This window comes from Mobula hypostoma, chromosome 18 (genome assembly GCF_963921235.1).
Source record: "Mobula hypostoma chromosome 18, sMobHyp1.1, whole genome shotgun sequence".
NCBI classification, from domain to species: domain Eukaryota; kingdom Metazoa; phylum Chordata; class Chondrichthyes; order Myliobatiformes; family Myliobatidae; genus Mobula; species Mobula hypostoma.
The window spans coordinates 63250402-63273759 of record NC_086114.1 but is presented as its reverse complement, the minus strand read 5'-3'; the positions used below and the strand labels follow the sequence as shown (position 1 = coordinate 63273759).

The following is a 23358-nucleotide window of genomic DNA, read 5'->3' as shown; positions in this document are numbered from 1 at the left end:
TTCACACAGAGAGTGGTGGGAGTATGGAATGAGCTGCCAGACGAGGTGGTAAATGCGGGTTCTTTTTTAACATTTTAGGATAAGTTGGACAGATACATGGATGGGAGGTGCATGGAGGGATATAGTCCATGTGCAGGTCAGTGGGACTAGGCAGAAAATGGTTCGGCACAGCCAAGAAGGGCCAAAAGGCCTGTTTCTGTGCTGTAGTTTCTATGGTTTCTATGGACTTCTAGTTCTAGTCAACACCCAACCTGACGGAAAAGTGGCTGTATGCATTCAGCCTAACTATGTCCCTCATTTTGTATATATCTATAACATCGCCCCTCGTACTTGGGTCTTCGCATCCAGAAACCTCTTTAGAGTCACAGAAAATTACGGCATAGAACCAAGCCCTTCGACCCTTCTAGTCCATGCTGAACTATTTAAACTGCCTATTCCCCTTGACCTGCATCTGCACCATAGCCCTCCATACCCGTCCCATCTATGTACCCATCTAAACTTCTCTTAAACATTGAAATTGAAATCACATCCACCACTTGCACTGGCAGCTTATTCCACACTCTCACCACTGTCTGAGTGAAGAAGTTTCTCCTTATGTTTCCCTTAAGTATTTCACCTTTCACCCTTAACCTGGGGCATCTAGTTGTAGTCTCACCCAACCAGTTAACCACATTATCATCCAGATTACTGATATGTACGATGAACAACAGCGGATCCAGCACTCCGCTAGTCACAGGCCTCCATTCAGAGAGGCAACAATCTACTACCACTCTCCGGCTTCTCCCGCAAAATCAATGTCTAATCCAATTTACTGCCTCGTCTTGAATGCCAAGCGACTGAATCTTCTTGACCAACCTCCCACTCAGGACCTTGTCAAATGCCTTGCCTTCATCAACTTTCCTGGTAACTTCCTCAAAACTCCAGATTGGTTAGACACAACTTGCCACACACAAAGCATGCTGGCTATCCCTAATCAATCCCTTTCTATCCAAATGCTCATATATATCCTGTCTGTTAGAATACCTTCCAATAACTTTCCCACTACTAATGTCAGGCTTACCAGCGTATAATTTCATGGGTTATGTTTAGAGACTTTCTTAAACAACGAGACAATATTAGCTATCCTCCAATCTGGTACCATACCCGTTGCTATGGATAATTTAAATATCTCGGCTAGGGCCCCTGCAATTTCTGCAATTGGTTCCTACAGGCCCTGGAGATTTATCCACCCTGATTTGCTTCAAGACAGCAAACACCACCTCTGCAGTAATCTGTAGACAGTCCATGAAGTTGACACCACTTTACCTTACTTCTGTAGACTCTGTGTCTGTCTCATGATTAAGTACAGATTCAAAAAATCTACTTAAGATCTCCCCCATCTTATTTGACTACACACATAGATTACCATTCTGATCTTCCAGAGGACCAATTTTATCCCTTGCAATCCTTTTGCTCTTAACATATCCGTAGAAGCCCTTGGGATTCTCCTTCACCTTGTCTGTTAGAGCAACCTTGTGCCTTCTTTTACCCGTCCTGATTTCCTTCTTAAGTGTTCTCTTGTATTTCTTGCACCCCTCAAGTACCTTATTTTTTCCTACCTGCCCAAACCTGCTAAGCACTTTTCTTTCTTCACCACGGCCTCAATATCTCTCGAAAGCCAGGATTCCCTAAATACTTTAATTAATCCTTGTAAGGTTTTTGTACACTCTTTCAATCTTGTTGATTTTTAGGTAGGTAATCAAAACTGCACATAATACTCCCAAATTCAACCTCAGCAACATCTTATACAACTTCAACATAACATTTCAACCCCTGAACTCGATGCCCAGATTTATGAAGGCCAATATGCCAAATCTCTCTTTACAATCCTATATACCTGTGATGCCACTTTCAAGAAATTATGGATTTGTATTCCCACGTCTGAAGAGACACCTTGTCAGGCCCTTGAGGCTTATCCACCTTAATTTGCCTTGAGACAGCCAGCACCACCTCTTCTGTAATCTGGATACGGTTCCTGACCTCACTACTCTTGTCTCAGTTCTATGAGTCTGTCTCCTGAGAAAAAACAGATGCAAACAAAAACCATTTAAGATCCTTGAATCTGTTAGCCAAACTCTGTACTCTTTTTCGCTTTTGAAGGCTTCCCACCTGCAAAATGTCTCTTTGCTAGAAAACAGCCTGTGCCAATCCACACCCAAGGATAGTTTAAATATGCCTTCAACATTGGCCTTTCTCTAATTTGGAATCACAACCCGAGGACCACTCCTTTCCTTCTCCATTATTATCTTGAAACTAAGATCACTATGATCACTAGATCGGTCACCTGTCCAGTCTCACTCCCCAAAAGGAATGCACTCTCTCTAGTTGGGGACCTTTGTATTGATTAAGGAAGCTTTCCACACTCTATCCTATATAGTCACTTTATAGTACGGGAGTCCTATACAAGATGTAGAAAGTTAAAATCACCTATCATTTTCCTTTTTCGTGCAGCTGTCTGCTATCTCTCTACAAATTTGCACCCCTAAATCTCGTTGACTATTGGGAGATGCATAATACGATGCTATTAATAATGTCATCCCATTTTTTTGTTCCTCAGTTCCATCCATATTGCTTCAGTATACAGCCCTCCAGTGGATGTCCTCTGAGCACAACCATGACATTTTTCTTGATGAGTCATGCCACCCTTTCCCTTTAATGCCTCCCCTTATATCATGTCTAAAACAATGAAACCCTGGAACGTTGAGCTGCCAGTCTTGCCCCTCCTTCAGTCAAGTATCACTAATGACAACAAAATCATATCATGTGCAGATCCATGCTCTTAAGTTCATCTACTTTGCCTATAATACTCCTTGCATTGAAATAGATACAATTCAGAATATTTGTGAACTGAGAGCCTGGCCATTTTGGCTGGGTAGTTCAGAGTGGTTTGAGGGCAAGAATGTAAAAGTAGAAGATCCCATCCAACATTACAAAGAAGAGAGTTGTTGCCCACAGTTCAAGTTCAAGTTCAAATTCAGATTTTCTTGTTATTCAACCCTACACATGTATACTGCTAAGCGAAGTAACGTTCCTCCAGACCAAGGTGAACAACACAGTACTTGTGCCTCACACATATAACATAAGGTAATATTACCACAAATAATAAGGTGCATATACAACACAGGTTAAAAAGAAAACGGTATAATGCTACTGGTACTTCATGCGTGATGAAACCTGGGTGGTGGCAGGGAGTTCAGTGGTCTTACAACCTGGAGGGAGAAGCTGGTTCCCATCACGGTGAGTGTTTAACCCTTCAGCACGATCCAGTCATTATTGGGTTACTGTTTGTGGCAACTACCTTTTGTGTAATGTGTCTTGTGAAAGGTGCCTTTGAAATGAAATCCATTATCATTTGCTTTGGCACTACTGTGCTCACCTGATTATCTTTTGTGTTGTTTAGCTATTCCAGGGGGGTGATGTCTCCTGGACGCCACGTTCGAACTCGGTTATACTTTACGAGCGAGAGCCATGTTCACTCTTTGCTGAGCTTATTTCGTTACGGGGGTCTCTTGGGGGTAAGTAGCAGCTTTACTGTAACACTGTTATCTGTGTCTGTTGCTTAACAAGTCCATGGTTAAATCTGAGCAGACTCTGAAAGGAGAGAATCACACACAAAATGCTGGAGGAACTGAGCAGCATCTTTGGAGGGGAATAAACAGTCATCCTGAAGGGTCTTAGCCCCAAACATTGAATTTTTAATCCCCTCTCTGTAGATGCCGCCTGACTTGACGAGCTCCTCTAGCATTTGTGTGTGTTGCTGTAGGCTTCCAGCATCTGCAGAATCTCTTGTGTAAGGGAGGGAATGTATATTTTAATAACTGATCCACCATGCATCTCATCATTCCATTAACTTCTTTCCCCTTTCACTCCTCAATATTGTCTTTGTCTTTCTCGCCCCCCCCCCCCCACCAAGCAGTTATCTGCCTCGGCTACCTTCTCAGTCTGTCACAAGGATTCTTTAATTACTTGTAATCTGAATTAATAGATTGCATTCTCCGGTTTTCAGGAGCTAAAGGACCAGCAGTGGAAGAGGGCCATGGACTATCTTGGGGCAGTCTCAGAACTGAATTACATGACTCAGATTGTTATCATGCTTTACGAGGATAACAATAAGGTAAGATCCATGGAAATGCTTGCCTTTCTCAGGTGCAGCAGAATGTATTTGCAGCCTAGACAGAGGCCGTTCATCCCATTGGTTCTATGTTAGTTCTCGGAGCCATCCAGTTCATCTAGTTCCCGAGTTTTGGTGGAACCCAGCAAGTTTGTTTCCCTCCAAGTGCTTATCCAAGTTTCTTCTGAAATAATTGATTGTCTCCACTTCCACCACCCTTGTAGTCAATGTGTTCCAGATTGTTACTATTTACATTTAAAAAAAGCCTTTCTCCATTCTCACTGAAAAATGTTTAATATACAATTTCTTATTCTTGTGTTTTTAGTTAGTGAGAGCAGTTTTTGTTTCTTTATCCTTAAAGACCCATTATAGTCATAATCATAGATTGAATTCAAGAGTAGGGAGGCCATGCTGCAACTATACAGGGTACTGGTGAGACCGCACCTGGAGTACTGTGTGCAGTTCTGGTCTCCGTACTTGAGGAAGGATATACTGGCTTTGGAGGCAGTGCAGAGGAGATTCACCAGGTTGATTCCAGAGATGAAGGGGTTAACCTATGAGGAGAGATTGAGTCGCCTGGGACTATACTCTCTGGAATTCAAAAGAATGAGAGGGGATTTTATAGAAACATACAAAATTTTGAAAGGGATACATAAGATAGAAATAGGAAAGTTATTTCCATTGGTAGTTGAGACTAGAACTAGGGGACATTGCCTCGAGATTCAGGGGAGAAGATTTAGGACGGAGATGAGGAGAAACTGTTTTTCCCAGAGAGTGGTGAATCTGTGGAATTCTCTGCCCAGGGAAGCAGTTGAGACTTCTTCACTAAATATATTTTAAGATATAGTTAGATTTTTACATAGTAGGGGAATTAAGGGTTATGGGGAAAAGGCAGGTAGATGGAGCTGAGTTACGGACAGATCAGCCATGATCTTATTGAATGGCGAGGCAGGCTTGATGGGCCAGATGGCCTACTCCTGCTCCTATTTCTTTTGTTCTTATGTTCTAGTCTTGTCTACCTCTTTCCAATCTCATTCTCCTTTGCTCAAATGCAAATGGTTCCAGCTTCTCCCATCCAACCTGGAGTCTAAAATCAATCATCCCTTGAACCATTCAAGTAAATCTCCTTTGCACCCTCTCAATGACCGATTTGTCCTCCACGTTAACTAGAACTAGACACACTCCTGTATGAGCTTTGTGAAGGAAAACATGAATTTTCTATTTTTGTAAGTAAGTCAATTTGTAAAGCTCGGTATTTCATATATTGCTTTACTAACATGTCTGTTGCCCTTCACAGATCAATGCATATGCACCCTTGGGTCCCTCTGTTCCTTGACAATCTCTTTTGAACTGTATCTGCATTACCTCTCCCCATCTGTTCTGCATTGCCTCACTCTTGTATTAACTTCCTAATGCCTCTTGTCTATTCATTCCGCTGGACTGTCAGTGCTCTGTTATGGATGATCTGGTGTTGACCTTTGCCACACTTAGTAATCTTGAAATTTCATTCTCTATTTCAACATCAAGTCATTTACATAAATGATCCTAGTACAGACCACAGGGGAGCACCACTACCTGTCAGAAGACAACCATTAACCATAAACATGATATTGGCTGCCCTTGAAACAATTATTTTAATAGAAGTTGATACTGACCCTCCTTTTCTATGAGTGTTGGTTTTGTAAACCAATCTTTTGCTTGGTACTTTGTCAAATTATTTATTAATATCCATGCCAACAGTGTCCACTGTATCCTGATCAATAGCCTTTTCAATTTCCTCATCGAAGGATCAGGGGTCGAGAGGGTCAGCAACTTTAAATTCCTCGGTGTTATTGTTTTGGGGGGCCTGTCGTGGGCCCAGCACGTAAGTGCAATTACGAAGAAAGCACGCAGTCCTCTACTTCCTTAAGAGTTTGCGAAGATTCGGCATGACATCTAAAACTTTGACAAACTTCTATAAATGTGTGGTGGAGAGTGTATTGATTGGCTGTATCACAGTCTGGTATGGAAACACCAATGCCCTTGAACGGAAAATCTTATAAAAACTAGTGGATATGGCTTAGTCCATCACGGGTAAAGCCCTCCCAATCATGGAGCACATCTACAGGAAACGTTGTCACAGGAAAGCAACATCCATCATTAGGGAATGCCACTATCCAGGACGTCCTTTCTTCTCACTGCTGCCATCTGGTACAATGTGCAGGAGCTCCAGGACTCACACCATGAGGTTCAGGAACAGTTATTACCCTTCAACCATCAGGCTCTTGAACCAAAGGGTATAACTTCACTCAACTTAACTTGCCCCATCATTGAAATGTTCGCACAATCGTATGGACATTTTCAGGGGCTCTTTTTCTCGATTTGTTACTTGTCTGTCTGTCTCCTTATTTACTTACTTACACACTCACACACAGTTTGTTGTTTTTTTGCACAGGTCCTTCATTGATTCTGTTTTGGTTATTATATTATCAATTTATTGAGTGTGCCCACAAGAAAATGAATCTCAGGGTTGTATGTGATGACATATGTACTTTAATAATAAATTTACTTTGAACTTTGAAATAATAAATTGAGTTCATCAGATGCCATCTACTTTCCACTGTGCAAAATAGCCTAATTGTGTGATTTTTTTTTTAACTTTTCCTTTCCCTTCCAGAAGTCACCATTTACAACTCACCCATCCTCAGGGATGATCCCAGGCAGTAATCACCTATAGGAGATTGCTGCTGAAAAATCCTAAGCCAATACTCACCCATGAACAGGCAGTGGACACTGTAATCCTACATCATGGCTCCTTTCTCCTTTCCTTAACTGGTCCATTTCATCGCTCCAGTTGTAAATTGCTCTTGAGGGGCTGCAGAACAGAGACTGAGCTTGAATATTTTCTGTTCAGATGCCTCTTGGTCACTGGTTTGGCCAAATTATTTGTTTGTTATTCAGAAAATGTTCACATGCATATAAAATTAAAGGATAGCATTTCTTGAGATTTAAGGCACTGCTGATCTGAGGACTGGATGAAGTCTACTGAACTTTTGAGTGTGTCTTGTAAGATGAGACTCAGACTAATTTAGAAAGACATTTCTTAGTTATAAAATATACAGTATCCTAAAATAGAGGCCATTGGGCCCATTGTACTTGTGCAGGTCTTTTGAAATGTATTACTAAAATCCCAACTCTCTGCTCCTTCCTGACACCTCTGGTTTTAAATATTTTCCCCAGTACTTATCTAGTTCTTGTTTGAAAAGTGGTGTTGAATTGGCTTCTAGTTTCCTCCTTTTTTCAGGCTGTGACCAATGAGTTCCAAAAAAATTGGCTTTGATGTTGCACAGCGTTTTTACAGGTCCAATAAATAAGGTGGAAGGCACACCTGGTGGCCACTGAGTGTTTTTCTGTATGTTTGTGGTCTTCTGCTGTAGTCCATCCATTTCAAGATTTGACATGTTATGTATTCAGAGATGCTTCTATGTTGTAACGTATGGTCATTTGAGTTGCTGTCACCTTCCTCTCACTTTGAACAAGTCTGGCCTCTTTTGACCTCTCTCATTAACAAGGTGTTTTCACCCACAGAAGTGTTGCTCACTGGATGTTTTCTGTTTCTGCTCCAACACCTTAAGATCTTGTGATTGGTAAATTGGCTCCTTATTGTCAAATGTACGAAAAAAACAGTGGAAAACCATGCTGTGCATGCCATTCATAGAAATCAATTCATTGTAGCAGTAGAATACAATTACTGTGCAGAATAAAGTATTAGTTGCAGAGAAAGTGCAGTGCAGGAAGATAACAACTTGCATTTTTTTAACAAGGTATCTTGTGAGGGCATGAGGCCATCTTATCATGCTAGAGAACTGTTCAATAGACTTATAATGGTGGGATAGAAGTTGTCCTTGAGTCTGCTGGTAGGTTCTTTGAGGGTTTTGTATCTTTTGCTCTATGAAAGAGGGAGAAGAGAGAATGCCTGGGTTGGGTGGGGTTTTTGATTGGCTGCTTTACTGAGACTATGTTTGAAGGGAAATAGTTGTTCTTGAATCTAGTGCTGTGGGATTTCAGACCTCTGTACCTCCTGCCTGATGGTAATGCAAGAAGATGGCATGGGCCATATGTTGGGGATCTTTGCTGATGGATGATGTTGTCTTGAGGCAGCTCCTCTTGCCAATGCTTCCGATGGTGGGGAGGGATGTGCCTGTGAAATTTTGGGCCAAGTCCACTACTCTGTGCAGCTTCTTGGATTCCTTCATATTTGAATTGCTGTACCAGACCATGATGCAACCATAATACTTTCAACATCTGTAGAAATTTGTTGGTGTTCAATGAAAGGCTGAATCTCCTTAACCTGCTAAGAAAGTAAAGACACTGGCATGCCTTCCTTGTGATTGCATCTGTGGCAGCCCAGGACAGGCCACCTGATATGTTAACCCCCTGGAATTTAAAGCTGCTGACTTCCTTCACCCCAACTACAGAGGGGGCTTCCTGGGATATAGACAGGCTAAGTAAATGAACAATGGAAAGATGTGACTTTGGCAGGTGGAGGACTTCTTTTAAATGATGAAAGACTGAAAGGTGTTGGTTTTCACCTTGAATTGGGTGTCTTTGTGCTTGAATCATTGAGAGTTAACAGACTGGGAGAATTCAATAGGCTATTTGCTTTTGCTGCAAGGGGATTTGAGCATATTTACATGGTTACGCAGAGTGCTGATGCTGTTGCCTCTGCCACAGTGTTACTGTATGCTGGAGCAGCCGCAGTTTAAAGGACTGAATGACTTGCTTCTGGCTTTTTTTATCTTCTTGTGTCTGAAGGAATTGATCAGTGGGCTTATTAAAGCTATTAAAGATCATTCCTGTCACCATATTCTCAGGCATTGTTTAACCTGTCAAACAATTGCCCCAATTTTTCAGAGTGGATTTCATAAATCATTCAGAAATTTGTTTTGAAAGTGACTGCTCTTATTTGTTATTTATGATCGGTCTGAAAACAGTTATAGACTCCCTGTCAAATTCTGTACACTACCTTCTCCATAAGGGCAGTGGCCCATATAGGGAGGGGTGATGGTGAGTTATAATGATGTGACAGAAGTTTGCTTTCTTGTATTAATAAGGCAGGAAGGAATTTCTCTCTGTAATGAATAAGACCAATTAAATATTGTAGTATTGTATAATAGCAATTACACTAAAAGCAGAAAATGCTGGAAATAATCAGCAGGTCAGACAGCATCTGGAGAGAGAATATGATTGGAAATGGACGTCTGTTTTTAGTTACAGAGAAGGTGGAGGAGAGGTGGGTAGAGCAGAAGGAGTATTTCTGGTAGGGCAAAACCATGTGGATTTATGCGTTAATTAGAAGCATATTATGCCTCTTTGAGATGTGTGTTGCTAGTAACAGGGTTCTGGCCTGCTGAGCATGTCTGTTTGGGGTTCCTACACTGTTCCAACAAGGCCCAATGTAAGCCTGAGGAACAACACCTCATCTGCCTTCTGGGCACATTGCAACCCTCTGACCTCCATATTGGATTCTCCAACTTTGGATGACTTACTCACTCTTTCTGTCTATCAGAACTGACCATTTCTGCCGGACATTATTCTTGTTAGGTTTTCCTTATTTTATTTAGGGCATATCCCACAACCTTACCATTAACAATATATTATGACATCAGAGAAGCATAATCTGCTTGTACTCCTAACTCCTATTTAAAATCTCCCTACCTGAAATCTTCCCTTCATCCACCTGATACTCTGCCATCTCTCTTGACAGAAGCTAATTGGATTTTCTGTCTTCCCTAATTCTGACAAAGGACCTGAGACTGAAAACTTCCCTCTTTCTACGGACATTGACCGAGCCTGATATGTTTCCAACATTTTCTGTTTTTATTTTGGCTTTGCTGTTTGCCTTTTCTCCCAGCTGCTTCCTTCCTGTAGTTATGTTACCTTCCTTAAGCTTTCTTACATTTTGCGGACTTCTTGGAAAGACGGTTGAATATGCTCTCCTTTCTTTGCCCTGATCCCGTACTACTACTATAACTTACTACTGTAACTTAGAAGCAAATGGACAGATGGAGCCTGGTTGACGAAGGGCATGGGAACAGAAGTAGAGCAGGGAAGTTACTTGTAAACAAAAAATAATGGAGTGAATTGTCGTTACTTCAAATTATGCTGCATGACAATTCACTCTTTTTTTTTGTTTATAAGTAATTCCCTCTGCTCTACTTCTGTTCCCATGCCCCTCGTCAACCAGGCTCCATCTGCCCATTTGCTTCTAACTGTCCTGCCTCACACTTCTCACCTCTCAATACCAGCTATCTTTCCTCTATGCTCTCGGTCCTGATGCAGGTTTTTGACCAAAAACGTTGAATCTCTCTGCCTCCGCAGATGCTGCCTGACCTGCTCATCCCTCTAAGTTTTTTTTTGTTTCATTTGACACCATCTGCAATCACTTGTGTCCCCTTGCCAATTAACTAATTTCAATGGCCTCTGGTTACTGATCACCCCTCTTGGCTCTTCAGATCCCTCATAATTCCAAGGGATTATCTGACCTGTAAGGAGAGTAATCCCATTTTCTCTTGCTTCCACGTGACTGAACCATAGAACCATTTTAGTACAGTTCCTCTGCATTCTCTGCAAGGCATTTTTCTTCTGAAGCCCATCACTCCTACAGAAGCTTTCCAGAGTCCTCTGTCTTGGGTCAGTAGTTTAAAGTGTAGTTCATCAAAGATCCTTCCTCTCCCAGGATTAAGGTATTGGTGTTGCTGTAGCACTAGGTTTTTACGGGATACTGTTGCTAGCCCCGTGCCCAAGCCACCTTCTTTTGTAGACAGGCTTAGAACTGTCCGTGGCAAAGTTCTACAAGGCGTTAGAATCAAAAATAAAACCTACGGTGACTGAAAAGGCTATTTGGCCCATTGTGGCCATGCTAGTTGTAAAAGAGCCTCCAGCCTAATCCCAAACCATAAGAGATTCTGAAGGTGCTGGAAATCCAGAGCAACACACACAAAATGCTGGAGACCAAGCAGCATCAATGGAGGGGAATAAGTAATCGAAATTTTAGGTTGAGACCCTTCATCAGGATTGGAAAGGAAGGCAGAACAAGTCAGAGTGAAGGTGGGGTGGGAAGAAGGAAAGGAGCATAAACTGGCAGATGACAGGGGGAAATAGGTGCTTTGGGGAGGGAAGGAGGGATGAAATGAGAAGCTGGAAGGTGATGGATGGAAAAAGTGAAGGGCTGAAGAAGGAGGAATCTGATAGGAGAGGAGAGTGGACCGTGGGGGACAAATGGAAGGAGGAGAGGTACAAGATAGGTGATAAGCGAAGAGAAGAGAAAGGGGTAAGAGGGGAACTGAAATGGAAAAAGGGGGGCGGGGAGCAGAGAGTAATTACCGGAAGTTAGAAAATGCGATGTTCCTATCGTCAGGTTGGAAGCTACCCAGATGCAATATGACGTGTGGCTCCTCCAGCCTGGGGATGGCCTGAACCCATCTTCCAGGCCTGCAAGTCCTAATTCTTCAAATAAATGTTGAAGTTTTGTTTTCCACATCCTTCCTTGAATATGGTGGCCAAGTACTGCAGATAGGCTCAACCAGTGACTTATCAAGATTAAGCATAACTTGTGTTTGTTCTGCAGGCCTCTGCTGCAGTGCCCAAGATCTTTTATGTTTTATTAATAGCTTTACCCACATGATCAGTCTTCTATTTTGTAACTTAGCCGTTGGTTTCTCAATGTTTACTGCTTTTTGCCAGGACCCTTCGTCTGAAGAGCGATTTCACGTAGAGCTTCATTTTAGTCCAGGGGCTAAAGGCTGTGATGAAGATGAAAATGCCCCTACGGGGTCTGGCTTTCGTCCTGCATCGGCTGAGGTAATTCACAGTGGGCGAGCATAATCCCTTTATGAAATACAAAAAAGTATATTAATTTTCTGCACAGAATTAATTTGAATCCATTAGCCCAAAATTCTTTTATAATCTTTTTTTGTCAGCTGCAGCCTAATTAGGAGAGTCCATGTTACAAGGTTGTGTGTTCCATTCCTGCCCTGGAGACTGGGGAATGTTGTTAACTCGCAGGGGAACATTTGTTAGCCTTTGTTGCTGGGGTATGGCATCAAGGAGGAGCCTCAGCCCAGGAACAAACATCTTGTGAATCTAATCAAATGGATTTTTAATTGATAGGGTTTGCAATTTAGCATATTGTTATTAAGCTTATTAAGTTTGCATGATCCTGATCACGTTTTTTGGGAGGATTTTCATTTTTGTATTTCTCCTGAAAAAAGTGAATCTCCCAGCAGCCATTGGAAAAATGAGCAGTCATAAAGAATAATTTTAAAACATCAATTGTTGCTAACCCTGAGAATTACACTTCTAGCACAGTGAATACATTTGAAAACTATTCTTTTCAAGCAAATCTAAAATTAAGTAACTGCAATAAAATGCTTTGTGTTCTCTTGTTCTTTCACTGTTTAATATATTTGTACTCTCACTGCTGTCTATAAGGAGTTAATACGTTCTCCCTGTGACTGTGTGGGTTTCCTCCAGGTGCTTCAGTTTCCTTCCACAGTCCAAAGACATACCAGTTGGTAGGTTAATTGGTCATTGTGAATTGTCCAGTGATTAGGCTAGGGTTATATCGGGGAATTGCTGGGCGGCGTGGCTCGAAAGGCTGGAAGGGCATATTCTGTACTGCATCTCAATAATAAATAAATAAATAAATCACTTTGCAAAGGTGGAAAGGATCATGGACTGAAATAAATAGTTTGTGTTCCATGGACATATCCCAGCTTCACTTAGGTATTTGGATATGAATGCAGCTGCTCTGAAGACCATAAGACCTCTTTGAAGGTATCCAATTATTCACACAGTTTACCCTTCCACATATTTCTCCAAATTATTCCAGCAGTTTATGTACCTGTCCTCGTATGATTGAAATTGGCAGCTATTTTGCAAGGCACTGGAATGACTTGCCAGTATTCAGCTCTCTCCTTCTGCCAGTTGTCATTAATTAAGTTTTTCTGAGTTGATGGTTATGTTTTTTTTTTATCCTTCATAGAATGACGGTGGCTCCAAAACTGATCAGGGCAGCATGGAGGATCTCTCAGAGAATCGAGGGAATGATGACGTGGATGGATTTCTTCCAGCCTTGCCTCAGCCAGCTGAGCCCTTTTATGCCCAAAGGAAGTCTGCCCTGACCAAGGCTCGGAAAATGGGCTCCATGGAGGTAAATGTATACCAGTGGGCGCTAAAGCACACTGTTTTATATTTGGTGCATGTTTTGAATTATTCTCTGGATCAGACTAGAACTAGAGATAATGGGTTAAGAATGAAGGGTAAAATGTTTAGACCATAAGTGACAGGAGCAGAATTAAGCCATTTGGCCTATTGAGTATGCTCCACCATTTCACCATGACTGATCCATTTTTCCTCTGAGCCCCATTCTCTTGCCTTCTCCCCATAACTTTTCACACCCTGACTAATCAAGAATCTATCAGCCTCTGCTTTAGTATACCCACTGACCTGACCTCTACAGCCACCTAATGCAACAGATTCCACAAATTAAGTTCCTGCTCAGCTGGGTTCTAAATGGACATCCATCTATTCTGAGGCTGTGCCTTCTGGTTGTAGACCCCCCCCCCCCCGGAGGAAACATCTTTCCCACATCCACTCTATCTAGGCCTTCCAACATTTGATAGATAGGTTCCAATGAGATTCCCCCTCATTCTTCTAAATTCAAGTGAGTTTCTGCCCAGAGCCATCAAACACTCCTCATATGATAACTCTTTAATTCCCGGAATCTTTCTCGTGAACCTTCTCTGAACTCTCAACAATGTTAGCACATAAGGGGCCCAAAACTGCTCACAACACTCCTCACCAGTGTCATATAAAGCCTCAGCCTTACATCCTTGCTTTTATATTCTAGCCCTCTTGAAATGAATGTTAACATTGCATTTGTCTTCCTCACCACCGACTCAACCTGCAAATTATGTTTTTGGGAATTCTTCACGAGGACGCCCAAGTTCCTTTCCATCTTGGATCTTTGAATCTTCTGCCTGTTTAGAAAATAGTCTTCACTTTTGTTCCTCCTACCAAAGTACATGACCATACACTTTCTGACCTTGTATTCCATCTGCCACTTCTTTGCCCATTCTCCTAATCTATCTAAGTCCTTCAGCAGCCTCTCTATTTCTCTAACTGCCTCTCCACCTATCTTCGTGTCATCCACAAATGGGCCACAAAGCCATCAATTCTGTCTTCCAAATCATTGACATATAATGTAAAAAGAAGCGGTCCCAACACCAATCCCTGCGGAATATCACTAGGCACTGGCAACCAACCAGAAATGGCTCCCTTTATTCCCATTCTTTGCCTCCTGCCCATAAGTTAATCCTTTATCCATGCTGGTATCTTCCCTGTAATACCATGGGCTCTTATCTTCTTAAGCAGCCTCATGCGGCACTTTGTCAAAGGCCTTCTGGAAAATCCAAGTGCACAATATCCATCGATTCTCCTTTGTATATCCTGCTTGTTACTTCCTCAAAGAATTCCCTTAAAGAAACCATGCTAAAATTGGCCCACTTTATCAAGTGCCTCTTAAGTACACTGAGACCTCATTCTTAACCATCAACTCCAACATCTTCCCACCTGAGGTCAGACTAACTGGCCTATAATTTCCTTTCTTCTGCCTTCCTCCTTTGTTGAAGAGTGGAGTGAACTTTGCAAGTTTCCAGCCCTCTAGGACTATGCCAGAATCTAGTGATTCTTGAAAGATCATTGTTACTGCATCCACAATCTCTTCAGCTGCATCTTTCAAAACCCTGGAGTTTAGTACATCTGGTCTAGGTGACTTATCTACCCTCAGACCTTTCAGTTTCCCAAGCACCTTCTCCCTAGTAATAACAATTCCACTCACTTTTGCCCCCTGACACTTTCGAACTTCTGGTATACTGCAATTGTCTTCCACAGTGAACACGGATGCAAAATACATAATTAGTTTGTCCGCTATTTCCTTGTCCCCATTACTACATCCCCAGCATCATTTTCCAGTGGTCCAATATCTACTCTTGCCTCTCTTTTACTCTTTATATTATTAGCTAGCTTACCTTCATGTTTCATCTTTTCCCTCCTTATGGCTTTTTAAATTGCCTTCCATTGGTTTTCAAAAGCTTCCTAATCCTCTAACTTACCACTAATTTTAGCTCTATTATAAGCCCTCTCTTTTACTTTTAATTTTGTTTTTGCCTTCTCTTGTCAGCCACAGCTGTATTATTCTGCCTTTAGAGTACTACTACTTTGGGACGTATCTATCCTGCGCCTTCCAAATTTCTCTGAGAAACCAGCCATTGCTGTTCTGCCGTCATTACTGCTAGTGTTCCCTTCCAGTCAACTTTAGCCATTCCTCTCTCATGCCTCTGTAATTCCCTTTACTCCACTGTAATACTGATACATTTGACTTTAGCTTCTCCCTTTCAAATTGCAGGGTAAAGTCTATCATTTTATGATCACTGCCTCCTAAGGGTTCCTTTACTTGAAGTTCCCTAATCAAATCTGGTTCAAAGCACAGCATCTAACCCAGAATAGCCTTTGCCCTAGTGGGTTCAAACACGAGCCTCTCTAAAAAGCCATCTCGTAGGCACGCTATAAATTCTTTCTCTTTGGATCCAGCACCAACCTTCCCCCATGACAATTGTAACATTGCCCTTTTGACATGTTTTTTTAATCTCCCATTGTAATTTGTAGCCCACATCCTGGCTAGTGTTCAGAGACTTGTATATATCTCCCATCAGGGTCTTTTCACCTTGCAGCTTTTTAACTCTATCCACAAGGATTCTACTCCACCTTCCCCAGAAGAGATCCCATTGATCTAGAAATCTGAAACCTTGGTCCCTGCACCAGTTCCTCAGCCATGTATTCATCTGCCAAATCATCCTATTCTTATCCTTATCCTTACTGGCACGTGGCACAGGCAGCAATCCAGAGATCACCACCCTGGAGGTCTTTCTTTTCAGCTTTCTACTTCACTCCCTAAATTCTTTCTTTAGGACTTCCTTGTCCTACCTATGTCATTGATGTCAGTATGTACTAAGAATTCTGGCTGCTCCCCCTCTCCCTTTAGAATGCTGTGGACCCAGTCAGAGATGTCCCTGACCCTGGCACCTGGGAGGCAACATACCATCCAGGTGTCTTTTTCATGTCCACAGAATCTCGTGTCTTCTCCTCTAACAATGGAATCCCCTATCACTACTTCTCTTCTTCCCACCCCACCTTCCTTTCTTGTGCTCAGTGCCAGAGATCTGGTCACTGCAGCTCCCCGTCCCCCACCACCAACATTATCCAAAGCGGTACCCTTATTATTGAGGGGAACAGTCTCAGGGATACTCTGCATTGGCTATGAAGAGGAGCCTGAGACATATGTGTGCTGGTTGCAGGTTCGATTTCAACATTAAGAGAAATTTCAATAGGTACACGGATGGGAAAGGTATAGAGGGATATGGTCTGGGTGAAGGTCAATGGAACTAGGCAAAATAATAGTTTGGCATAGACCAGGTGGGCCAAAGGGCCAGCTTCTGTGCTGTAATGCTCTATAACTTTGACTCTGTTTAAAGAGGGAAGAAATTCAGCATCTCCAGTCTTTTCATCTAACAATAGTCTTTCCTCGTGTAAACCTCTGCATAAATGATTTGGATGGGCAAACTGAATGTAATGTTTTGGTTAAGGTGGTACCGAATTGAGATCTTTTTCAAGATAGTGGCCTCAGATTTAGTTGTTTTTTTTCCCTGTTCATATGTTTGCTTTTGTGGACAGAGAGCAAAGTTAGGAGTCAGATTAGAAATTAGGGACAGATGTGTGGGATTTAGAGGTCAGGCTGGAGAGTAGGCCTCTGCTCTGCGCTCAGTCCATCGACTTGGATGGGTGACAAAGGACATCTGGAGTCTAGGCCTCTGCTCGACAGTTGAAGGGCAGCGATGCGGATGGGTAATGCAGGACATCTGTGGATATTGGGCTGTCCCAGGTTGGTGGGTCCTGTAATCGAATGTGAGCAGAAGGTATGACAGGTCAGTCGGCAAGCTTGGGGTTTGAGCCTGGAGTTCAGGGTCCCGTCATCGTCTAGTTAGGCGATCAATACCAAAGACTGGAGACCGACGGTTGATCAGAAGTTGAAGCTTGATGACCAGAAACTGGAGACTGGAGTTTGAGTGTAGGTGGGATGGAGGAACGGGGGCTCGTTTGCTACTGTTGTTTGTGTTCTGTGGTGTTCTACTGAGCACTTGGAGCATACCGTGCTGGCACGGGAATGTGTGCCGACACCCGCAGGCTGTCCCCAGCCCATCCTTGGGTGTGTAGAGTGTTAATGCAATCAACACATTACACTGTATGTTTCCATATACATGTGGTAAATAAATCAGAATCTGTATCTATTTCAACAACAAAAGCTGGAGCTAGCTATTGGTTGTGAAACTGCAATAAGGCAAGGGAAATATAGACAAGTTGAGTGAGTAGGCAGCATAATGTAGATAAACACAAAGTTATCTGCTTTAATAGAGAAAAAAATAAAAAGGCTGAGTAGCATTTAATGAAGATAGGGTCAGGATTGTTAATAGATGTCCTTTTACACTAGTCTCTAGAAGTACTGAATAAAGGTATAGCGGGAAGTTGAGGCAAACAGCACATTTGCTTTCAATGCAAAAGGTTTTGAGTACAGGAATGAAGATGTCTTACTACAGGGTCTTTACCTATTGATTTTATGATTTATTTAGAGATGCAGTATAGAACAGGCACTTCTTGCCCATTGAACTACTCTGCCCAGCAAGTCGCTTATTTAATCAAAGCCTAATCACAGGACAATTTACAATGATCAATTAACCTAGTAACCAGTACATCTTTGGACCTCCAGAACAACAGGAGGAAACCCACACACTCACAGGAAAATACACAAGCTCCTTACAAATGGCACTGGGACTGAATTCCGAACTCCGGAACACACTGAGCTGTAATATGAGATGATGTTGGTCAATTTGGCTAAATTCACTGGAACCTGGTAGTATGAGAGTAGATCTCACTGAAACATGCATATTCTGGCAGAGTTTGACAGGCTGGATGCAGACAGAGTTTTCTCGTGGCTAGGGTGGAGGAGGGAAGTAAGGGGAAGGGGTCTAAAATCAGGGTGACAGGTTCAGTATATGGGGCAAGACATGTAGAACTTTGAGGAGGAGCCATTTCTTTACCTGGGGATGGTGAACCTGTGGAGTTGTCCATTGCAAAAAGCTGTGGAGGCCAAGTCAATATTTAAGAAGGAAATGGATCTCTAGATACAAAAGGCATAAGGAGGTGTAGGGAGAGAGTAAGAAATCAATACCGAAATAAGCATGTCAGCTGTGATTGTATTGAATATCAAAGCAGGTTCAACATCTCAAATAGCACACTCCTGTTTTTTTTACTAATGAACTGTGCAAATGATCAATCAAGCAACACACATAAAAGTTGCTGGTGAATGTAGCAGGCCAGGCAGCATCTCTAGGAAGAGGTACAGTCAACGTTTCGGGCTGAGACCCTTCGTCAGGACTAACTGAAAGAAGAGCTAGTAAGAGATTTGAAAGGGGAAGGGGGAGATCCAAAATGATAGAAGACAGGAGGGGGAGAGATGGAGCCAAGAGCTGGCCATCCTCCAGCCATCCCAATGGGAATAGGGTTCCCCTTGTCCTCTCCTACCACCCCACCAGCCTCTGGGTCCAACATATAATTCTCCGTAACTTCTGCCACCTCCAACGGGATCCCACCACTAAGCACATCTTTCCCTCCGCCCCCCCCCCCGCTTTCCACAGGGATCGCTCCGTACGCGACTCCCTTGTCCATTCCTCCCCCCCATCCCTCCCCACCCATCTCCCTTCCGGCACTTATCCTTGTAAGCGGAACAAGTGCTACACATGCCCTTACACTTCCTCCCTCACTACCATTCAGGACCCCAGACGGTCCTTCCAGGTGAGGCAACACTTCACCTGTGAGTCGGCTGGGGTGATATACTGCGTCCGGTGCTCCCAATGTGGCCTTCTATATATTGGCGAGACCCGACCATTTCGCTGAACACCTACGCTCTGTCTGCCAGAGAAAGTAGGATCTCCCAGTGGCCACACATTTTAATTCCACGTCCCATTCCCATTCTGACATGTCTATCCACGGCCTCCTCTACTGTAAAGATGAAGCTACACTCAGGTTGGAGGAAGAACACCTTATATTCCGTCTGGGTCGCCTCCAACCTGATGGCATGAACACTGACTTCTCTAACTTCTATTAATGCCTCACCTCCCCCTCGTACCCCATCCGTTATTGCCCATTCTCTGGGCTTCCCCCCTTCCCCTTTCTTTCTCCTAGGCCTCCCGTCCTATGATCCTCTCATATCCCTTTTGCCAATCAACTGTCCAGCTCTTGGCTCCATCCCTCCCCCTCACATTTTCAAATATCTTACTAGCTCTTCTTTCAGTTAGTCCTGACAAAGAGTCTCAGCCCAAAACGTCGACTGTACCTCTTCCTATAGATGCTGCCTGGCCTGCTGCATTCACCAGCAACTTTTATGTGTGTTGCTTGAAATTCCAGCATCTGCAGATTTCCTCGTGTTTGCGTTTTTAAATGATCAATCAATTTGGTCCATTTTCATAATATTTTAAAACTTTATTTTCAGCATACAACTGTCATTGGGAAGATTGGTATTTATTGTTCTCTCTAGTTACCCTAGACAGATGCTGAACTTAGTTTTTGTTCTTGGTGATTTGCGAGATGACTTCAGAAGGCTGGAATCGCATACAAGTTATACTGGGTAACGGTCTACTGCTGCAAAGAGGATTTGTGAGCTATTTTGGTTTACAGTGACAGTCCAAATCTCTAGAACGCTTGTCAAGTAATATAACCACAGCAACCATTGATGGTTACCTCTTCAACCTTTCTACAATGATCCCTTGTATCCAGAGAAAACAAGAATAACTTTTGCTTATTAGATTTAATGTCAAATGAAAATCCACATGAATAATCTTATAAATAGGAATGCAGACAGTCTTATGAGTTGTGTACTGATTTAGATTTTCATTTGTTTTACTAATCTGTAGAGTGTTTATTTAGAAAATTTTATGTTGCTTTTATAGTTTATTCATGTTACTAATAACTGTAATACCATCATAAGCACTTTACATCTGAAGACTTTACAGCTGTTATTTAAAAATTCTCATCTTTAAATTGAAGTCCCTGTAAACACACCTTTTTTAGTCTCTGTAATCTATTTTAGCCTTATAGCTCTCTGTGATCTTTCTGCCCCTCAAACTCTGGACTCAGCTCATCCCTAGATGTAATTGCTCTGGAACGGACAGCTGTGTGAAGCTGCCAAGGCTCTAAATTGCAGATTTCTTTCTCTAAACCTCTTCTGCCTTTCCACTTTCCAAATGCTCTTTTAAAAACTCTATCTTTAAACAAGTATTTGACCCAGGCTTTACCAAACATCATCTCCATGTAATTTATTTTGATATCCCTTGAAGTGCTTGGAGTGTTTTTGCAAAGTTAAAAATATCATATTAGTGGAATTTAATTTATTAAAAGCATCTCAACTAGAATAAATGTTTTTGAAGTATATTTTCATTCACTGGGTACTTTGCTCTGATTATAGACCATTGCATTGAAGATTGTTGAATCACAATGCAAAATCAGTTATTTCAATTTAAAGCTTCACATTTTAAAGAGATCTGTTTGGGATATTGACAGATGAAAGTTTGTTTCCAGCTTCACTAACTCACTTTGTAGCAGATAAAATTTGCTAAGTCTCCAAGTCATTAAATCAAGGGCTTAAGTCCCTCTCCGAGATTTAAATGTGTAATTTAACATGTTGTTTTGTTTCTCTGGATCTAATTGTCATTGGCAAGGCCAGCATTTATGGCCCATCCTAAGTGCCCTTGCGAAGGTAGTGGTGAGTCATCTTCTTGAACTGCTTTCGTCCTTTTGGTGAAGGTGCACCCATAGGCAGAGTAGATGCTCCAGGTCTCGTATACAGTGGTGGTGAAGGGCCACTGACAGAGGTACTCACATGTTCTGTGTTCCCTTGTGACGGCTTCCCTTGGCTGGTCCTGGGAAAAAAAGAGTTAACATATGAGGAGAGTTTGGCTCTGGGCCTGTACTCATTGAAGTTTGGAAGAATGTGGGGAGAATGTCATTGAAACCTATCAAATGTTGAAGGGCCTAGACAGAGTAGATGTGAAGGATGTTTCCTATAGAGGGGGAGTCTAGGACTAGAAGACGCAGCCTCAGAATACAAGGACATCCCTTTAGAACCAAGATGAGCAGGAAATTCTATGAGTGGGTGGTGAACCTGTGGATTCATTACCATAGATGGCTGTGGGTGCTAAGTCATTGGGTAATTTAAAGCACAGGCTGATAGGTTCTTGCTTATTAAGGGTGTCAAAGGCTATGGGGAGAAGGCAGGTGAATGGGATTGGGAGGAAATATAAATCAGCCATTATGAATGGTGGGGTATACTCAATGGGCCGAATGGCCTGATTTTGCTCCTATGTCTAATGGTCTTGTTTGTCACGGTGGTAGAAGTTGTAAATTGGGAAAGTGTATTTAAAGTAGGCTAGGTGAGTAATTGTGATTAATTTTGTAGCCAGTACTCACTGCAGGAATTCTTGTGCTTGTGCATACAATACATGTTTAGGGCAGCGGATGGAACACCAATTGAGTGGGTTGCTTCATCCTGGATAACATCACCCTTCTTGAGAGTTGTTGGAGTTGAAGTGGAGAATATTCTATCACATTCCTATTTGTGCTTTGTAGATGATGGAAAGTGTCAGGTGACAAGTCGCAAAGGGATTCTGTGGCTCTGACCTGCATTGTATGTGTGTATTTGTCAGCTTGAGTTTCTGATTAGTGGTTGTAGAGACCTGGTGCTGGTGTTGCCTTTGAATGTGAGGAGTATGTGATCAGACTTGCTGTTGTTGGAAATAGTCATGATCTAATGATTTTTCAAGTTTTTTTAATTCTCAGTCAATCATACACATGTATAGAGCTAAATTAAACATTGTTCCTCTGGGGCTGAGGTGCAAAATGCAGCACACATAGCCCCACACAGCACATATGGTCACAAATAATATTAGCACAAGTCTCTGAATGACACGGCCTGAAGATTGACAGGTTGACATTAAGTGTGAGCTGCATGTTTGTATAAGACTGTATAATGTTTCTGGCACCATTACATTAAAACAAACAGTAGGATAAATATGTGAAAGCGTAGCAATAAAAGATGAAAAATGAACAGTGCAAGATGAAAATGTGTCTGTTAGTTGGGAATGCATGGGGGTAGGGCAGCAGGGCATTCAGACAGGAAGGTAATGGATAGAGAAGTCTAGGATACAGCACTGAGTGATTCTTGCAGCAATGTCCTTGATTTGAATGACTGGCTTCCAAAGACCACAGCCATCCTTCTTTGTGTGAGGTACAAGACCAGTCATTAACATTGTTAAAGCAACACTCTCAACATTCTGGAGGAACTCAGCAGGTCGAGCAGCATCCGTGGAAACGATGAGTCGACGTTTCGGGCTGGAACCCTTCATCAGGACTGAAGAGGGAAGGGGCAGAGGCCCTATAAAGAAGGTGGGGGGAGGGTGGGAAGGAGAAGGCTGGTAGGTACCAGGTGAAAAACCAGTAAGGGGAAAGATAAAGGGGTGGGGTAGGGGAGGCAGGGAGGTGATAGGAAGGAAAGGTGAAGAAGGAATAGGGGAAAACACAATGGGTAGTAGAAGGAGGCGGAACCATGAGGGGAGGTGATAGGCAGCTGGGGGAGGGGGTAAAGTGACATAGGGATAGGGGAAGGGAGGGGGAGAGAATTACCGGAAGTTGGAGAATTCAATGTTCATACCAAGAGGCTGGAGACTACCTAGACGGTATATGAGATGTTGCTCCTCCAACCTGAGTTTAGCCTCATCATGGCAGTAGAGGAGGCCATGTATGGACATATCTGAATGGGAATGTGAAGCAGAGTTGAAGTGGGTGGCAACCGGGAGATCCTGTCTGTTGTGACGGTTCTGCCCCTTCCCTCTTCAGTCCTGACGAAGAAAATCCACCACAACAGACAGGATCTCCCAGTAGCCACCCACTTCAACTCTGCTTCACATTTCCATTCGGGTATGTCCATACATGGCCTCCTCTACTGCCATGATGAGGCTAAACTCAGGTTGGAGGAGCAACACCTCATATGCCGTCTGGGT

At 42.6% G+C, this 23358-nt stretch overlaps 1 protein-coding gene across 9 annotated transcripts in view; it reads left to right on the top strand.

Moving 5' to 3' along the window:
* The window catches only part of ppip5k1a (diphosphoinositol pentakisphosphate kinase 1a), a 248735-nt gene that overhangs the window by 146219 nt on the left and 79158 nt on the right, over window positions 1-23358 (top strand). For all 9 annotated transcript variants that reach the window (XM_063071002.1, XM_063071008.1, XM_063071006.1 and 6 more), the window contains 4 exons: window positions 3440-3554; window positions 4046-4153; window positions 11876-11992; window positions 13176-13343. In XM_063071002.1, the coding sequence (XP_062927072.1) occupies window positions 3440-3554; window positions 4046-4153; window positions 11876-11992; window positions 13176-13343 (508 nt within the window). The remainder of the gene's footprint in view (window positions 1-3439; window positions 3555-4045; window positions 4154-11875; window positions 11993-13175; window positions 13344-23358) is intronic.